The sequence below is a fragment of the Lemur catta genome, chromosome 1 (assembly GCF_020740605.2).
Source record: "Lemur catta isolate mLemCat1 chromosome 1, mLemCat1.pri, whole genome shotgun sequence".
In the NCBI taxonomy this organism is placed as follows: Eukaryota; Metazoa; Chordata; class Mammalia; order Primates; family Lemuridae; genus Lemur; species Lemur catta.
Window position 1 is genome coordinate 262366000 of NC_059128.1, and position 17705 is coordinate 262383704.

At 34.2% G+C, this 17705-nt stretch overlaps 1 protein-coding gene across 1 annotated transcript in view; it reads right to left on the reverse strand.

Moving 5' to 3' along the window:
* Positions 1–17705, reverse strand: part of TMPRSS15 (transmembrane serine protease 15) — a 138461-nt gene that overhangs the window by 16694 nt on the left and 104062 nt on the right. Inside the window, exons 18-21 of the mRNA XM_045568726.1 lie at positions 17535–17667; positions 4190–4285; positions 2021–2070; positions 1686–1860 (exon numbers count right to left, since the gene is read on the reverse strand). Of these exons, the coding sequence (XP_045424682.1) occupies positions 1686–1860; positions 2021–2070; positions 4190–4285; positions 17535–17667 (454 nt within the window). The remainder of the gene's footprint in view (positions 1–1685; positions 1861–2020; positions 2071–4189; positions 4286–17534; positions 17668–17705) is intronic.

The following is a 17705-nucleotide window of genomic DNA, read 5'->3' on the forward strand; positions in this document are numbered from 1 at the left end:
AACGTACATATGTAAAGTAGATAATTGAAAGATACCACTAATATTACTGCAAGCCAGGTTGACGGTTAGAAAGCATACATTCTGCAAGAACATCAAACAAAGGAATTTACCAAATCCAAGGTTAATACAGCAAGGTTGCTAACTTACTAAGCCCTATCTATGTGCAATAGGAAACATGGAAACTTTAGCTAAAATACCTTTTATTTGCAATTAAGTTAGGATATAGATGTTACCCATCTGTAATCTGCCAGGGAAGAGAATATTTGTAGGTAAAGATGAAAAGCCATGTTTAGCAGCGGATAGAAAATCCCCTGCTATAGACACTTGTTATGGTATGACTGGAAACAGATTAAAATGTAATTATCAAAAGGCAGCAAAATCAAGAGGGTGCACTTTAAGCATGGGGACGACTGCAATTTAGTCACCTAGATATTCATTCAAGGCATAGAATCAGAAAGAACTTCAGATGTAGATGGGGGCAGTACCTCAGATAGCTCCTTTGGAGACTAGCCAGTTGGCCAGTCTGAGATCTGGGGGAAGTTTCTTATTTTCCAGATTCTTAGGATTGCGCATTCAAATCTCCTGTGTGGTATGATGAATATTTAGGCATAGGTTCAATCCTTTAATGTTCATCCTCCTTGGCTTTTTCTACCTCCCTTAAAACTTTCACAATTCTCTGTGTTTGACAATTTATTTGTCTGCATTCACCCAAGAACTGTCATTGTCTGTGTTGGTAGGGAGAGTTATGTCTTTTAACCTTATTAACTTTAGCTGCCTCTTCGATGCCTGAGCACACTCGGTCCTTTCCTCAGAGACTCTGGATGCTGGCTGCAGAGGCTTGCTCTAACCCTCGCTGGTAAGGCCATGCTCTGGAGACCTCTCCTATTCAGTTAGGGGCAGGAAACCAGTCCTAGGTCATGCTCCTAAATCTCCTATGAGGCAGCTCACTTTTTTCCTGACCTAATTGAGAACGGTTGGAATGTGACTATCTAAAGAGGTGCCTTCTGTCATGTGGAAGTAGAGAACTAACATTTTTTTGGACTCAGGATTACTTATTTTCTTTCCCTCCCCCTGTTCCCCTCCACCTACTCTATTCTCTCCTGCAGCTGCTTCTAGAGAGTGAAAATAAATCCTAGAATTCAATATGTGTTTTGTCTTATATTATGAAAACAGAGTTAGATATGGTTGATATTAGGTCTTAATTTTAGTTATAGGTAGCATCAAAATCGATCTGACTTGAGAACTAAGAAAACACTTTTATTCTAATCGCAACAAAGTGCTCATTCATGAACCTCTAGAGCACAATATATTTGTAATTCGAAGGCTACTTATGCATCCTTTTTGATATTGAACATTTGCTAACAATAAGTATTGAACTAATTGAATGGTAACCAGCACAATTTATACATTAAATACTAATTTCACTCTCTTAAAAAATGCTTACCTTGTGAATAGGTAAAAATTTCAATTTTTATGTATGTAGGAAACAAAATACTTGATATAGGCATCTAATGAAGAATAATTTTTTAAATTGAACAGTCTCTATTTTTATACATGATTCTAATGGGAAAATGGTTGGAAAGTTTATAATGTCATAAACAGCAGGAAAGCTTCCCTGGTGGCATGGTTTTGTGAGGTCACAGGAAATGGGATGCTCGGGAAGGGATATGTGACGTCATACTCACCCATACACGCAGTGTGCGGCAGACACCAGCCAGTCACTGCCGACAAGAGATGCGCCACAGAGCAGTCTGCCATTATAATACAGAGCGACAAGCCAAGGCCAGGCCCCTTCTTTGGCATCACTTCCTCCAACAATCTTTGGGGTGACTTCCCGAGCCACCAGTTTTTTCCCACAAGCTATTAAAATAATTGAAGAAAGAACATCTCTTTTATTTTGGTGGATTTCTTCTGATCACTAAAATAGAGTGGTGCCAAAATAACTTCAGACAACATGCAAACTCTCTTCAGAATTTTAAGCTGAAAGCTTGAAGGAGAACATGGCAAAATATTTACTTACATTTATGGTTACATTGCAACAGAATCAGGGAATCCTCTAGACACTCTTGACTGTAATAGAAGAACAATTACATTTCAAAAATTGTGCATTTCATGTTTTAAAGTAAAACATAGCATAGGTCATCCTACCTTTACTTTTTAGTAAAATAGACTTGTTAATATGAATATCATGTACAAAATTCAAAGAGACTGAAATGCACAGCAGAAAAAGCCCCAGTTTAGAATTAAGTAGAGTCTATTTTGCATCCTTGCTCTACCACTTTCCCTTCAGGTGATTTGGGTAAGTTGCTTGATATCTCTCAGACTCAGTTTCCTCCTTCATAAAATGGGGGTAATAGTATTTACTTTATTGGAACTTTGTGAGAATGAAAAAAATATTTGCAATGTCATTATTATGTAACATATACACAACGCACACTTGATAAATGATAGGGATATTGCTATTTTACTTGAACGAACCTTGGATTTCATAATTCTATAATACAGAGTATGCTTCAGCATTGATAACCCCACAGCTATTCAGTGCACAACACCGTGTGAGAAGCTGTATGTTCATTCAAGGAATAGAATGAATAGGAGATCATTCAAGGGAGGCAGAAGTGTAAAGAGCAAATAAAAAAGAAATTATACGCATGAATTCTTGAAGAACTCACTACCTGCTTAAAAATTTAGATAGCAATTTTTTTCAAAGCGAATTCTATTTTAAACAAAAATTAAACAAAGAAAATTTGTTTTACACTGTGTTATACATATTCACCACTAGAGATCAGTATAACACAAGGAATTAAAGTACTTGCTCACGTTATTTCCTTATGTAGCTATTGCAGATATTGGTCACATTAAAAAACACACGTATAATTTCAATGATTTATATTTATATACTTAACTACATCTAATTGTTTGTGTTATTTGGGTGTTTGAACTTTTAGGGGAAAAAACCAAACCAAACCAAAACAAAACAAAAACACAAAATAAGACCTAAAATCTATATGTCCAATCAAAGCAATTCAGTGTTTCTGAAACATCTATGATAAAATTTATTTAAAATCATATGCACCCATGTTGGATTATAGTCATCCTATTTAGAATAGAAGATAATTTCAACTGAAAATAAGGAAATATATTTTATTAATAAAAAATGTTCATGCATGTATATCTAGGTACCAAAGAAGCCTCAATTAAATTCCCTTCTGTTATGCACTTGCTATTGAGAGAGAAGCAGTTTCCAGGATGCTTTCTAGTATATCGTCAAGTTTCATCCAACTCTTTCTATATCTACAGTACTCATTAGTGAAAATCCATATTCAAAATGGTTCACCTTTCTAAGGTATTGTTAATGGTCTTAGAAATATTAAACAAAGCTAATACTCTGTGGTATGTGTAAAACTGATTAATTTCTTTTTATCAAGCACAGAAAAGTTTCTGGTTAACATAATAGGGAACGAGAAAATTTAATTGAACTTAGCACCTCCTTCTCCATGCATTTTTGTTAATCAAAATTTTCATACACAAACACACACATACAGTGTCTCAGGGTAGAGGGGCAAGTTGTTTAATCAATAGACAGAATGAGCAGTGAATCCATACTTTGTCCAAATATATTTACAGAAATTGGAGGGAAATAGAATTACTGTCCTGGCTTTTGGTCTTGAAGTCAGAGATAGGTTGGTCTTCTGTTCAGGAAGAATGACAGTGTCATGATCCTGTGTCTTTCTCTCAGTCCAGTGAGGTATAAATGGATGGGTTTATAGCTACCACACTGACAAAAAAGAACTCATTTCCCTCCCAATTTATGGCCAATAATATGGCCTTTTTTCTTGTTGAAAAGTCCATTTTTTTTTTCTTGCTTTCTCCTTTCCAGACTGCAATTTAAAGTGGGCAGCTGAGGGTAAGGATACAAAAAGGTATGGAATTAAAATCTATCAAATTCCTAGCAGTGTGCCAGACAATTCCATATACAATACCTCATTTGACCATAAATGAGGGTTAGACAATGTTATCAGATAGGATCAAATGGATACCATTTGCGACTACCTGAAGAATAATGTGTCAAATAACTTTCAAGATTATATGGCTAGTATGTGGTAGCATTCAAATATGACCAGCCTCAAACACCTACCTTCTTTCCAGTCCAGGTATAATTAGCCTAAGAACAGATCTTAGTACTCACCTGGGTGTTATTATTAAACTGCCATTAGGTGCTGTGCTCAATTTAACAAATGGTCCACCTTCGGTTGAGGCGATTGGCGTTGATGAGTTTCCACTCCTAGGAAAAAAGGACATATAGACTAAAGAAAAACACAAGCAAAAAAACATAAGCTACATTTGTATTTCTTTAATGCTGTGGACATTGAAAGAAATTATGAGATTCCATACAAGCAGGTCAACATTTTAATGTAAAACTTCAAATGTTTTCCTATATAAAGGATGATGCAAATCACTAGAATACCCATAATGACTTGTCATTTTAACATTTGCATAATACCTCTACTCTTTTCTTTGTATACTTATATATTATTTTCCAAGGCTAAAATCATTGCATTTATCACTTGGTTATCTTATTATTTTTAAATTTGACTTTTCTGTGTTGTCCAATAGTTTCCATAATGACCAGTTTGAATGACCATTTTGCAGAATTGCTGCACCATAATTTATTAAGTCTTTCTTGTGTTGAATATAATTCATCTTTTAAAAATTGCATGTGGCCCAAGAACACCATAGAAAGAAATTGTGGAACCTGGGATAAATAGGTCCAGTATTGGTCGGACTAAAGAGAGCAACACAAATTTGCTATCATCAAAAGAGAAGGAAGGGTGGGAAGGAATCATGATATTCTTTTTTCTTTCTTAGGAACATAGAAAACAACATAGAAAAAGAAAGATCTTCAGTGTTTATTTTTCAAATTTTTTTTGCTCTTGATATTATTCGATTCAAAGGCTAACAAGCCTTAATTTAAATCAGAAGCCATGTGATTGCTCTAAAAGAGAAAGTATGTAGCTTGGACTCATGTCAATCCGTGAGCCATCACAGGGTGGAGAAAGAGACACCTCCCTGTGATAAAAGACAATTAAGCCCCTAGGCTTTCCTTTCTCTGACAACTTGTTATACCCATGCTCTCAACTGTGAGCTTTAATTGAAGATTTCTCTTAATTAACCTAATACTCTTTGTTAGACTCAGCTGGAGACCTTTAGCTTTCAATTCCTCATTTTGTTTACTGCCTTTTATTTATTGCAGATTTTAATTTTCATGTAAAAATGTGCCTTTAGGCTGCAAACATCTTGGTTCCTGCCATCTTCTACTGTTCAGCCAGGCCATGATGTGGTTCCTAACTTTTGGAGTAGCGTGATGGACAAACCCATTGCCTCTTTAAAAGACCCTTTTCTATCTGTGTACAGGGAGTTTTCACTGAGCACTTAAAGCTGTTAATGATCAACTAGAAGAAAAGAACTAGATACAGGGTGGTTCTTCACTCTTTCAATGCCTTAAATAAACTGTTTGGTACCTTTCATCTACAGAACAGAGAGCAGGGGCAATGGAGGCTCTATTTAATGTCCCAGAATTTAGCATCTTGAACTTTTATTTTATAAACAGGTACAAGTGACTCAAGCACACAAAGCCATTACCACTCCTTTAATAAAGCCTGAAATGAATTTACAAAAAGAAAGATGAGCCTTGCTATTGTTAGAGATTAAGCTGCTTCCTCCATATGGGCAAAAGAATCATCTTCAGTGTTTATATAAAATGTATTTGTTATAGCTTAGGAAACAAAACAGGCATGAAAACTTCAAAGGGCAGCAGAGGATGCAGAAGGTCTGGAATGTACGAATGCAGTTTATATTTAAGGACCCGCACATTTGGGAAAAACAGAATGTAGATGAAAATAGATCTTACAGGACTTTGAATTTTAGCATTGGCACAGTTCTGGTAAAATTTATCACAGCAATGTTGGCTTTCAAAAATATCAAGATATGCTTCTCCAATTTGAAGACTCTCTAGAAGGATCATTGGAATTGATCGGTTAGTGACCATCTTTGCTGCAAGGGCATAGTTGGTGGGTCATAGTTACTCTCCAGTCTCCCTTCTAGACAGCTCTCTTCTTGCATTTGTTAACATTCCAAGTAAGTTCATTCTGCTGAATGCTGTCATGTGTTGAATATTCTTCTAAGTAGTTTTCTATGTCCCTGACTCCCATGACATATTCTCAAAGTGTGTTCTCCAGACAAGCAGCATTAGTCTCAGGAGAGAGGGAATATATCGTATTAGACACACAAATATCCTAGCCTCACTCCAGGCCAACTTAATGAGAAACTCTGGAGGTGGGGGGTTTCAGCAATCTGTTTTTAACAAGCTCTGCTGGTGATTTTGGTGCCCACTATAGTCAGGGAACCACTGTCATAGCCAAACAGGGTATCTTTTTCTTCTACCTGTACAAGGCTCTGCTTTTTGACTTCCAAAGTGACTTATAGTTACCTGATAATCTGTTTGAAGCACTCATGACTAAATGGAAGAATATCTTGAAGGGTACATCATTAAAAATATATTTCAGAGATGTGGATTTTAGACTCTTCAATTATGTATAGCTATCCTCCTTCCCTAGCCCTTGGATATCTCTTTTCAGATCGAGGCTGAAGGAATGCATTAATTTCTCGGAAAATTCAAATCAAAATCTGGACAAAAATTGAATTGAAAAATTATTGGGAAATTATTTATAAATCTTTTTTTATGTAGTCCATTTATTACACATTTACTACTAGCATACACTATAGTGGAATTGGTGGTGAATTTTTTTAAATATGTCTATTCTAGAAGGAAGGAAGACTAGAGACAAATCTTTGAAAATAATAGATATTAAGTAAATACCCAATTATTCTACCCTGGGATTCTCAAATACTGCTCCATGGTGATATTTTTACTACTCAGTGGAGAAAACTAGGGATACACATAAACGCAGAAATAAGACACATGTAATATTATGAGATTATTTTTTCTACAGTTTTGGTTTCAAATTTAATATGAGAAAGCTGATGTATTTTGAAACAGTGTTTTGTTATTTAGAATAGCTGGACAAAACACTGTTTCAAAAAAAAATGTATGCCCATCCAATACCTAATGGGTACAATGTACACTATGGCACAAAAGCAATTCATGTAATCAAAATGTTTGTACCCCATAATACTCTGAAATAAAAAAAAATTTAATTTACACACAAATTTATGAATTTCTCACACATTAATAATTAGCCTTTTGTACCAACTATTGTTATCAACAATCCTGTGGGAACTGTCAGAACACACAAACATTTTTCCAGGTGTCAGTGCTGTACGTTAGAATTTGAGATTTGAGACAGACTACCTGCATTTCATATACTGCGAAGTTAAACTCACCTTTTTTCCAACTGAACACAACTTATTTTTATTTTTATTTGCAGTAAACAGAACACAATGCAGCAGCAGAAGTTTACAACAAACTATACCTTATTTTAAGAAATGATGGGCAATAAATAGTACATTAAAATGTTCTTGGCAAAATAAAAGATTAACAACCCTATGTTAGTCATCATTTATTTCTGAAAGACAAAAATCTCAGAACTACTGAAAAATTGAATTAAGACAGAATGCATTATATTAAATTCTGCAAGTCAAGCACTGCAATTGAAGCTCTTCCTGTATTGGTTTCCTTGTCTTACAAGGAAATTAGTTGTTAATTTTTGGGGAGGCACTCTGTGAAGATTACAACTAGTGTGTGCATTTTCTAAATCTTAAAAATGTTCCAGATCTGCAGATTTAGATAATTTCATCGCACACTCATATAGCTCTTTGAAATCAGTGGAAGTTTAGTATCACATAGAAACACCATATAGCATTACCTTGTTGACATACTGATGCCTCCTGGCACCCTATTTCTGAACCTTTATTACCATTTTTATGGGTTATGTAACCTCAAAGGGACTTCAGGAGAACTTTATTCCATGTGAGAAAAGAAGCACATAGATGCAGCCATTACCATTTTTGAGGTCATAGATGGAATGTAAAAATATACACACAGTTGAATCCTAGGCAGAGAAGAAAGGATATCCCAAGGCTACTTGCATGGTATTAAATCTTCTGCCTCTCTGCTTAGGCCCTGGTTAGGTTTCTTCTCTTTTGTCTCGCTCCTCACACTGTATTTGCTGTGATAAGAATTCTTCCCTGGAGCAGGAGCTTAGGTAGGGATGTTTTAAGCCTTTGGACACACTAAAGCTAAAAAAGAATAATAATGCATGCTGCAAATACTGCAGCAAGGCACTGTAGCTCATTTCACACCCCAAAAGATTTAAGTAATGAATAGAGCCAGGTGGGATTAGTCTGAAAAGGCTTTTGGAGAAGGATGGACCTTTCTTTTCAGATTGGAGGGAAAGAAGGGGATTGATTTAGCAGGAAGAAGGCAGGGGAGAGTGTCCTTATAGGCAGGGGAATGGTGGATGGAAGGGATTCTATGGCAAATTATCCCATGAGGAGAGTAAAGGCATGTGGTACATAGATAAACATTACTGAACTGCACAAATTTCAATGACAATTGCTTATTCATTTACCACATTTATAGCAATACATCTAGCCCTAGGATAGTTTCTAGCAAACAGGTAAACTTAATTACTTTTAGATTTTCTGACCTCAACCCTTAAAAGTTGGTGATACTTACTCAGAAGTAAAGAAATGCTAATAAAAATTATTTTAACCTCATCATTTTCTGCCTTTGTGCAAGCTACTGCATTAAGAGCAAGAGAGAATTTGATGGATGAGGCCAGTAACTGCTCTCTTCTTACAGATATAATGGCTTTCCAAAGGAAACAAACTGCTAACACCTCCTTCCTACCAAAAACACGGCTGAGAGAATGATTCTTCTAGGAGACTGTCACAGAGACAGGCTCTGTCTATAGACACTTTGGGCACCGTGAGCTACTTTAACATTAGTTCCTCAACTGCTGTTGGAATTTAGTTTGTTAGTTAGTTTTGAGTGGGAGGCATATGACAATGCACGTCCACATTTGCTATGAAGTTTTCTCAGTGAATATATTTTCATTGGATTATGACTTTGTAAGGGCATATATGTGAAATTTCCTTTAGAATTTGGTGTCAAGCAAAACCTGTCTTCCCTATGGAACTGGTAGCATATATCCTATCTCATAATGAAAGTTGTATGATTTTTAATGTTTTGTCATCTTGCATGGGTTTCCAAGAATCTCAGATATGTTAGTAACTGCACTGTTACAGAAAATTATTGGTAGGCAATTAGTAATTCTACCAAAACATAACAGATTTTCTTACTCTTTTGTGTGTATAATTATATCCTCAGTAATTTCCTGACTACATAAATCTCTCTCTGGGTAATAAAATACCTATTAAAAAGTGTTAACCAAAATAGGAATTAAAGACAAAAAGAATTCTTTTTAATGATATCATTCTGATACTTCTAATAGAGGTTTTTAAAAATTCTGTACTTTTGTTTTGATCTATAATGGGGAGTGGGAGAGGTTCCAGAAAAGTTAAAATAGGTTAGTGTCAAAATGACAAGCTAAGAAATACCCTGGAGGGTCAGAGATGTTTCTCAACAGGGTGTTTAAACCTGGTTGCAATAGAAAAAAAGTTTTTTGATGGGGGTTGTGTGTGTGTGTGTGTGTGTGTGTAGCTTTGTCTGTTTTTAATATCGGGTAAGATCAAACCACCAAAGTTTGGAGATACTTTGTACAAGCTCTATATTTTCTACCAAAACAAATACACAAAGGTTTGTGAGTGTTTTTGATATGAGAGAACTACTTTGTCAGAATCATCTGGGATTCTTTAGAGAGCTAAGAAAGACCTCTGGGTCCCATTCCAGCCAAGGTACTAACCACTTAGCCTGGGTTCTATAGAGCTCTTGGTAGTCCATTATAAAATGCAGGGGGATTGCAGTTGCATGAAAAATAATTACATTTTATTTTTACTAACCTCTAATGGAAATTTAGTTTTTCCTTCCAATACAGAGTCAGGTGGCTAGTCATAATATTATGAACAACACCTATAATATTGTCACCAAAACAAACTACACATACTTTCATATAATTGCAGTTGCTGGAGATATATAAAAATATTATTTATGTTCATCTTTGATATTACAGCAATCATGAGAACCACCAGTATATCTTATTTTATTTCATACATTAATAAATAATTTTCATATATTTTAATATTTTGATAATTATTTGTTAATGTAATTTTGTATATCTTATTTCATACACTTAAAAATATGAACCTGAGAAGTTGGAAGATTTCCCTAGACTGCCAAAAGTGACAAGAGAAGATTAAGAACCCTTAGATAGTGGTTCTCACACTTTAGCATGCATCTGAATCACCTGAAGGGCTTATTAAATCACAGTTTGCTGGGCCCTACTTTAGACTTTCAGATTCAGTAGGTCCAAGGTGGGGTTCTAGAATTTACAGTTCTATAAATGCATCCCAGGTGATTCCATGCTGTTGGCCTGGTCTTATAATCACACACTGAGAACCATTCACTAGACCACCCTGAATCCAAGGATCTGGGGCAGAGACCAAATGATTCTACTGTACAACCAGGTTATACATCCAAGCACTGATGTAGTGTTGAGATTATAAATCAGTGGTGCATTTGCCGTCACTCCCTTGCCCATAGCAGGCGTAATTACCTAATCACTGTGTTTTCCCGACTCTGTTAGATAATAAACCATTAATCTTAGAAACTTAGCAAATTATGGTAGTTTGACATTAATTATTTGCTCTTTAATTATTTTTAATTAATTCATTTTAATTTTAAAATAGGGAAAACATCATAGTGCTTCAGGTAAATGATGCTTCAGGTTAAGGTGCTTCAGGTGAATGATGAGGTTTTTAGTTAAGTCAATTAAACCAAAGTAAACTAAATTTTTTATATCATCTTGCCCAAAGCTTTTTCTACCCTACCCTACCCTAGTAACATAGCTAAGAATAAAATAAAAAGTATGTTTACTGTTCAAGTTGTAAATTAAAAATAAAAGATGTTATAAAATATTATATCATTCTGTGTAAAATTAGCAAATTCAAAAGAATCATTTAAAGCCAAAAGTAGTAGTTATATTTTTTCAACTAATTCCCAGATCCTGTCTTTGTTGTTATTAAGATATTTTATGTTCCAAATTGTAATATTAATAAATTAAGGCTTTCTAGACAGAGTTAAAAATTTTGGAACACTGTCAGAAAATATGGACAAGAACACAATCACTGTCTATTTACTTCTTAAATTAGTATAAAACATAAGTTTTATTTCCAGTTTTCCAGGACTGAGTACTAAGTTGTATAAATAAATTTGCTGTGGTGCTTACATAAGAATTTAAATAATTTTGATCTATTTATTTGAAAGGTTTATTAAAAAACCACTTTGCCTCTTCCTCCTAATATTTTCAAAATACCTCTGCAATGGCAGAACACTGAAGTAATTCCATTTCTTATTTGTGTTTGGGAATAGAAGGCCTAACTTGATGTTTCTGATATGTAAAATGAAGATATCTTACATGGCACTATTACGGGATTTAAAATTTAATGCCAACTCCTCATAGGCTACCTTATTAAGACACAAATAATTAACTGCATTTTTAAGACATTAGTATTTCCAAAATTCTGTACAGTTTTACAGAGCTAATGGGTAATGGCCTTTCCTAGATCCTAATGGCTCAGCAAGGCCAACCACCTGCATCGTTTATATATTGGGTTAGTAACAGTATCACGCTCTTTCCTGGGAAATACCACTTAAAAATCACCATTCTATGTTTTTTTAACATTTATTCTTGCTTCAGTATAAAATGTTTTCTTTCACACTTTGATCCAAGACATGAAAATGTTATTCAAAGTACTTTTTACTTAAGCCTGCTATAAATGGCAGGGAATAAAAATGTTTAATATAAAAAAAGGAAAGGCTAATAAAATAGGCCTTGTATGATTTACTAGACTCTGTGGGGAATTGCATTTTGTACCCTATCTGCATAAATAATCTTGAGAGACTACAGTGCCTTTTTAATAAATTGACTCCTAAATTACTTTCCACTGTACCAAACACACATCATTTAAACTCACTAAGTTTTCTTTCAGTTACCATGCACCAGTCTAGACAAATTCTCATTAAGGCTATAACTTTCTTTCAATTACTACAGCACTATGGAGACTATTTAATAAGCAGAGGCTCAAAGATTAAAGTCTTTGCAGAGATTACCTGACTCATTTCTGAAGAAAGCAATCGCCTGACCTTCATCAAAAATATTGCATCTAATGCGGTGGGATGGAATACTTGCTTTAAACACACTAAAAAAGCTAGTTCTTTGTCCCTGTCTCCAGATGGAAGGGCTGTGATTCATAGGAAATGAGGTCAGTGAACTAAAGAGTAAAATCTGGCTGGGAGAAAAAAACGTGTAAATAAATAGTACACAGTATTGTGGAATTGGCTGTCATCCACTCAGCTCAGGTCCTTTTCTAGAAAGTCTTCCCTGACATGCCCAAATTGAGTTAAGTTCTCCTAGAGCATATTGTATTTACCACATTATATTGTAATTATCTATTTATGTGTCTATTCCCACCACATAAGCATTTAAAGCAAAAAATATGCCTTATTTATCCATAGAACAGACACAATATCATCACTAATGCTTAGATTTCTGATCCAGGAGTAATCAAAATAATATCTTTATATTATATACTGTTAAAATGTAATAAAGGAAATGTTTCCTTTCCAATGTATTCTGCCCTGCAACTGTAGGAATCAGCATTATGCTCACACTCAACATATTTCATTCAAATTCATTGGAAAAAAACTGTCAAAGGAAGGTGTTAATCATTTTGACATTTTTAAATGACTCATCTTAACTCCATATATCTTTCAGGAAGTAATTTAGTTAAGATTCACAAACCACAGTGAAAAGAATGGCTATGTTTATAACAATATGGTGATGCTGAGAAAGGTGGTGAATTGGGACACAGAGCTCCCAGGCAGTTGAAGGTCAATCACCCAGGGCAGTCAGATACATCAATTGTGGAAAGAAGGTCAAGTTACCAATCTCCTTAGCTTAATCTTTACAAACTAAGTTCCCAAGTCTACAAACAGTTCCTCAGCATTACGGGCAACTTTGGCAGTTGATGCAAAGGACTTCCTAGGAACTCATCTCTCTGAATTGCCTATTGAAATAAAATCAACATTAAACTAGGAACATGGAATCAATGTCACTTGCCCAATGCTTTGCTTGAAGTGAGAATACATAAACAATTGTCAGTTTTAGGGTTTCATTGAGTCTTTAACAAAAAACGCTATTCCTTTTACAAGCTAGCCTCTTCCAAGAATATTTATGCCTGAAAGCTCCCCATGTTGGAGGAGTTTTTGTTAGAATAAAGTCTATAATGTATAATAAAAAGGATTATACACACACATATATATGTTTAAAGTATAGAATAATTCCCACATAAACCAAATTGATGATTATTTACATAGTGAACAATAAAATTCACTTCCTCTCTTTGCTCTTGATAGAAATTGTCTTCCTGTTGATGCTAATATCACTTGAATGAGGCTTGGAGCTGGGGAGTTCCCATTTTAAATGCATGGCATTTGGGGATATAGGGAAGCTGGAAGCTCTCGATCCAATTGCAAGAAGTTAAATTAGTTACAGAAGGAATGTACCTCAACATAATAATGGCCCTATATGACAAACCCATGGTTAATATCATAGTGCACGGGGAAAAGCTAAAAGCTTTTCCTGTAAGAACTGAAACAAGACCCCATGCTCACTCTCACCACTGTTAACTCAACATAGTACTAGAAGTCTTAGACAGAGTAATTAGAAAAAAGTGAGAGATAAAGTACATCCAAATTGGAAAGGAGGAAGTCAAACTGTCTCTGTTTTCAGATAACATGATCTTATATACAGATATATGTGAAGACTCTACCAAAAGCTCATAGAATTGATTAAAAAATTCAGTAAAGTTTTAGGGTACAAAATCAACCTACAAAACCCAGTAGCGTTTCTATACAGCAACAACCAACTAGATGAAAAAAGAATTGAAGAAAGCAATCCCATTTACAATAGCTATATAAAAAATGCCTAGGATAAAAGGTCTCTACAAGGAAAACCATAAAACACTGATGGAAGAAATTGAAGAAGCCAACAAAAAATGGAAAGCCATCCTATATTCATGGAGTGGAAGAATTGATATTATTAAAATGATCATAATTACCCAAAGCAGTCTATAAATTCAGTACAATCCCTGCTGTACTAACTTACATTCCCACCAACAGTGTGGGATGACATTACCAATGACATTTTTCACAGAAATAGAAAAAAAAAAAAAACCTAAAATTTGTATGGAACCACAAAAGAATCCAAATAGCCAAAGCAATCCTCAGCAAAAAGAACAAAGCTGGAGGCATCACACTACTAGATTTCGAAATATACTGCAAAGCTGTAGTAACCAAGATAGCATGGTACTGGCATAAAAACAGATACATTGACCAATGGAACAGAGTAGGAAACCCAGAAATAAATCCATATAGTTCCAGCCAACTTATTTTTGACAAAGCCGACAAAAACATTCACTGGGGAAAGGGACAGTCTCTTCAATAAAGGATGATGGGAAAATTGGATATCCATATGCAAAAAAATGAAACTAGACACATATCTCTCACCTGATATAAAAATGCAAAATGGATTAAAGAATTAAATATAACACCCAAAACTATAAAATTACTAGAAGAAAACATAAAGAAAATGCTTCAGAATGGTCCAGAAAAAGATTTTTTTTTTGGATAAGACCACAAAAGCACAGGCAACAAACCAAAAATAGACAAATGAGATTATCTTAAACTAAAAAATGTCTGCACATCAAAGGAAACAATCAATAATTTAGAAAGACAACCTACCTAAAGAACGAGAGAAAATATTTGCAAACTATTCAACTGACACAGCATTAACATTCAGAATACATAAAAAGCTCAAACAACTCAGTGGCAAAAAAAAAAAATCTGATTAAAAAAGTGCAAATGATAGGAACAGATATTTATCAAAGGAAGAAATACAAATGGCCAGCACATATTGAAATCAGGGAAATGTAAATCACAACCACAATGAGACATGATCTCACAATAGTTAGAATGGCTATTAACAAAAAAGCAAAAAATAACAATGCTGGCAAGGATGCAGAGGAAAGGGAACTCTTATACACTGTTGGTGGGAATGTAAGTTAGTACAGCCATTTTGGAGAACAGTATGGAGCCTCCTCAAAAAACTACAAATAGAACCATTATATGATCCAATAATCCCACTAGTGAGTACATATTCAAAGGAAGGGAAATCAGTATGTGGAAGAGATACCTGCACCCGCATGTAATATTGCAGCACTATTTATAATAGCCAAGATTTGGAATCAATCTAAGTGTCCATCAACATAAAAGTAGATGAAGAAAATGTGGTTTATACACACAAGGGACTACTATTCAGTCACAAAAATAATGAAATCCTACATTTGCAACAACATGGATGAGCTTGGAGGACATTATGTCAAGTGAAATACACCAGGCACAGAAAATACTGCATGTTCTTATTCATATACAGAAGCTAATAAAGTTCATCTCATAAAAAAGTAGAGAGTAGAATTTTGGTTACTAGAGGTTGGGCAGTGTTGAGGGGGATAAAAGGTATAGGGAGAGGTTGGTTAAAGGATACAAAATTATAGCTAGATAGGAGGAATTAGTTCTAGTGTTCTATAGCACTGTAGGGTGAATATAGCTAACAATAATTTATTATATATTTTTAAATAGCTAGAAGGGAAGATTTCGAGTTTCCAGGCTAAGAAATGATAAGTATTTGAGGTGATGGATATGCTAAATACCTTTATTTGATTACTACACATTGTATGTATGGAAATATCACTATGTACTCCATAAATATGGACAATTAATAATATTATGCATCAATTTAAAATAAGGAAGTTAGGGGGCATTCCTGACACTCTGAGTGGGACCTCAACACAATTTCATATGGTAAAATATCTACAAGTGGTGGTTGGGTACTATTTTGGTATTTGTATACACTATAATTCTACTGCGCTAGTAGAAATTAAACAGCTTTTATGGACTAGGCTGGAGATCTACATACTGCATGTAACATTATTTCTAGTGAAAATATGTTTTAGGTTCAAAAATAAAAACAAAACACTTTGAAATGAATTTTGAAACTCTGTCTGTAGCACAAAAACTTTGTTACACGAACTAGTAGTCAGTTAGAAAGAAAAGTCCCTTGTAGGTAAAGCAATCAATTATATTTGATTTGACGAATTAAGAATAGTTGAGATAACTACCAAATGTGGAGGGTATGTGTGTAGGTGTACTTGAATTATTTTTCTTTGTAACTTTATACTTTTAGAATAAATTAGAAAATCAGTCACTAGCTCAGGAGAGAAGTAAAATGCTGATGACATAACTGGACAACACTTATTGACATATATTTAGATGGCTAAGTATATCTATATTTCTTTGTACATATCTATGATATATAATGAATAATTTATAGCTTTATTGAATATTTATTTGGCACTTATTTTTTTAGATAAGGATTAGTCTAGATGTTAGTATTACAACAATATATAAAATATACATGGTTCTTACCTTTATAGACCTCATAGTTTAATATAAAAAACTGTTAAATAATACAATGCTGTAAGTGATAAAAATAACTACATGTGACCCAACATAGTGAGGAATTGCCAAATCTTTAAGATAATGTATACGCAAAGATCAGAATGGTGGGTTAGAGTTGATAGGTTGTACAATGCAAAAGAAGTAAGTTATTACTATTTATTACCTGCCATTTTTTACCTCACTACTTTTAAGACTGATAGGGAGGTAAAAAATGAATATATTGAACTTAAATATTTGATGCAGTATATTACACCATTAGACTGGGAGATATAATAATTTTTGTACTTAATAAACTGGAATTTTCATTTGCATTACCCTTCTTGGGAAAGTCTTTAAATTTTGCATATCCTTTCCCACAGTAATTGAACTTCTGTAAATTTTCCTAGAGAATTGTCATAAACATATTACAAAGATATAGAAAAAGCATATCCTCTGCAGTACCTTTGTGATTAGTTATGTGTATAATGATATAGCACAAAATGGACTATCTCATTTTCTTAAAATCATTAACTAGAAAAAATATATAAAAACATAAGAACTGCTTAGGTATAAGTAGACTATACAACAGAGCATAATACTTTATATTCATATAATATTTATATATACCTATATTTATATATTTATAAAAAGGCTATGAACAGTGGTTATTACTTGAAAATGGTATTAATAAAGATTTTTTATTTTCTTCCTTCTGCTCATGTGTATTTTCTAAATTAATAACTTTTATAATTTTAAAATTTCTTAATAAACTCATTTTGATATCAGTAAAAACATAAGAGCATCTCTTAAAAGAGAGCTGAGTAGAATTACTTACGCTAGTCCCATCAGCTGACAAACATCATCTGAAATCTGGGTGGTCCAGTTCTCAGCGCAAGCTGTATGCCATATGCTCTGGATTCTGAACTGCACCAAACCATTGTTGTTCATTGTGCCATTGTAAAGACGCACTAAAGACCCAGAGAGTAGAATGGTGGTTATGAGACTG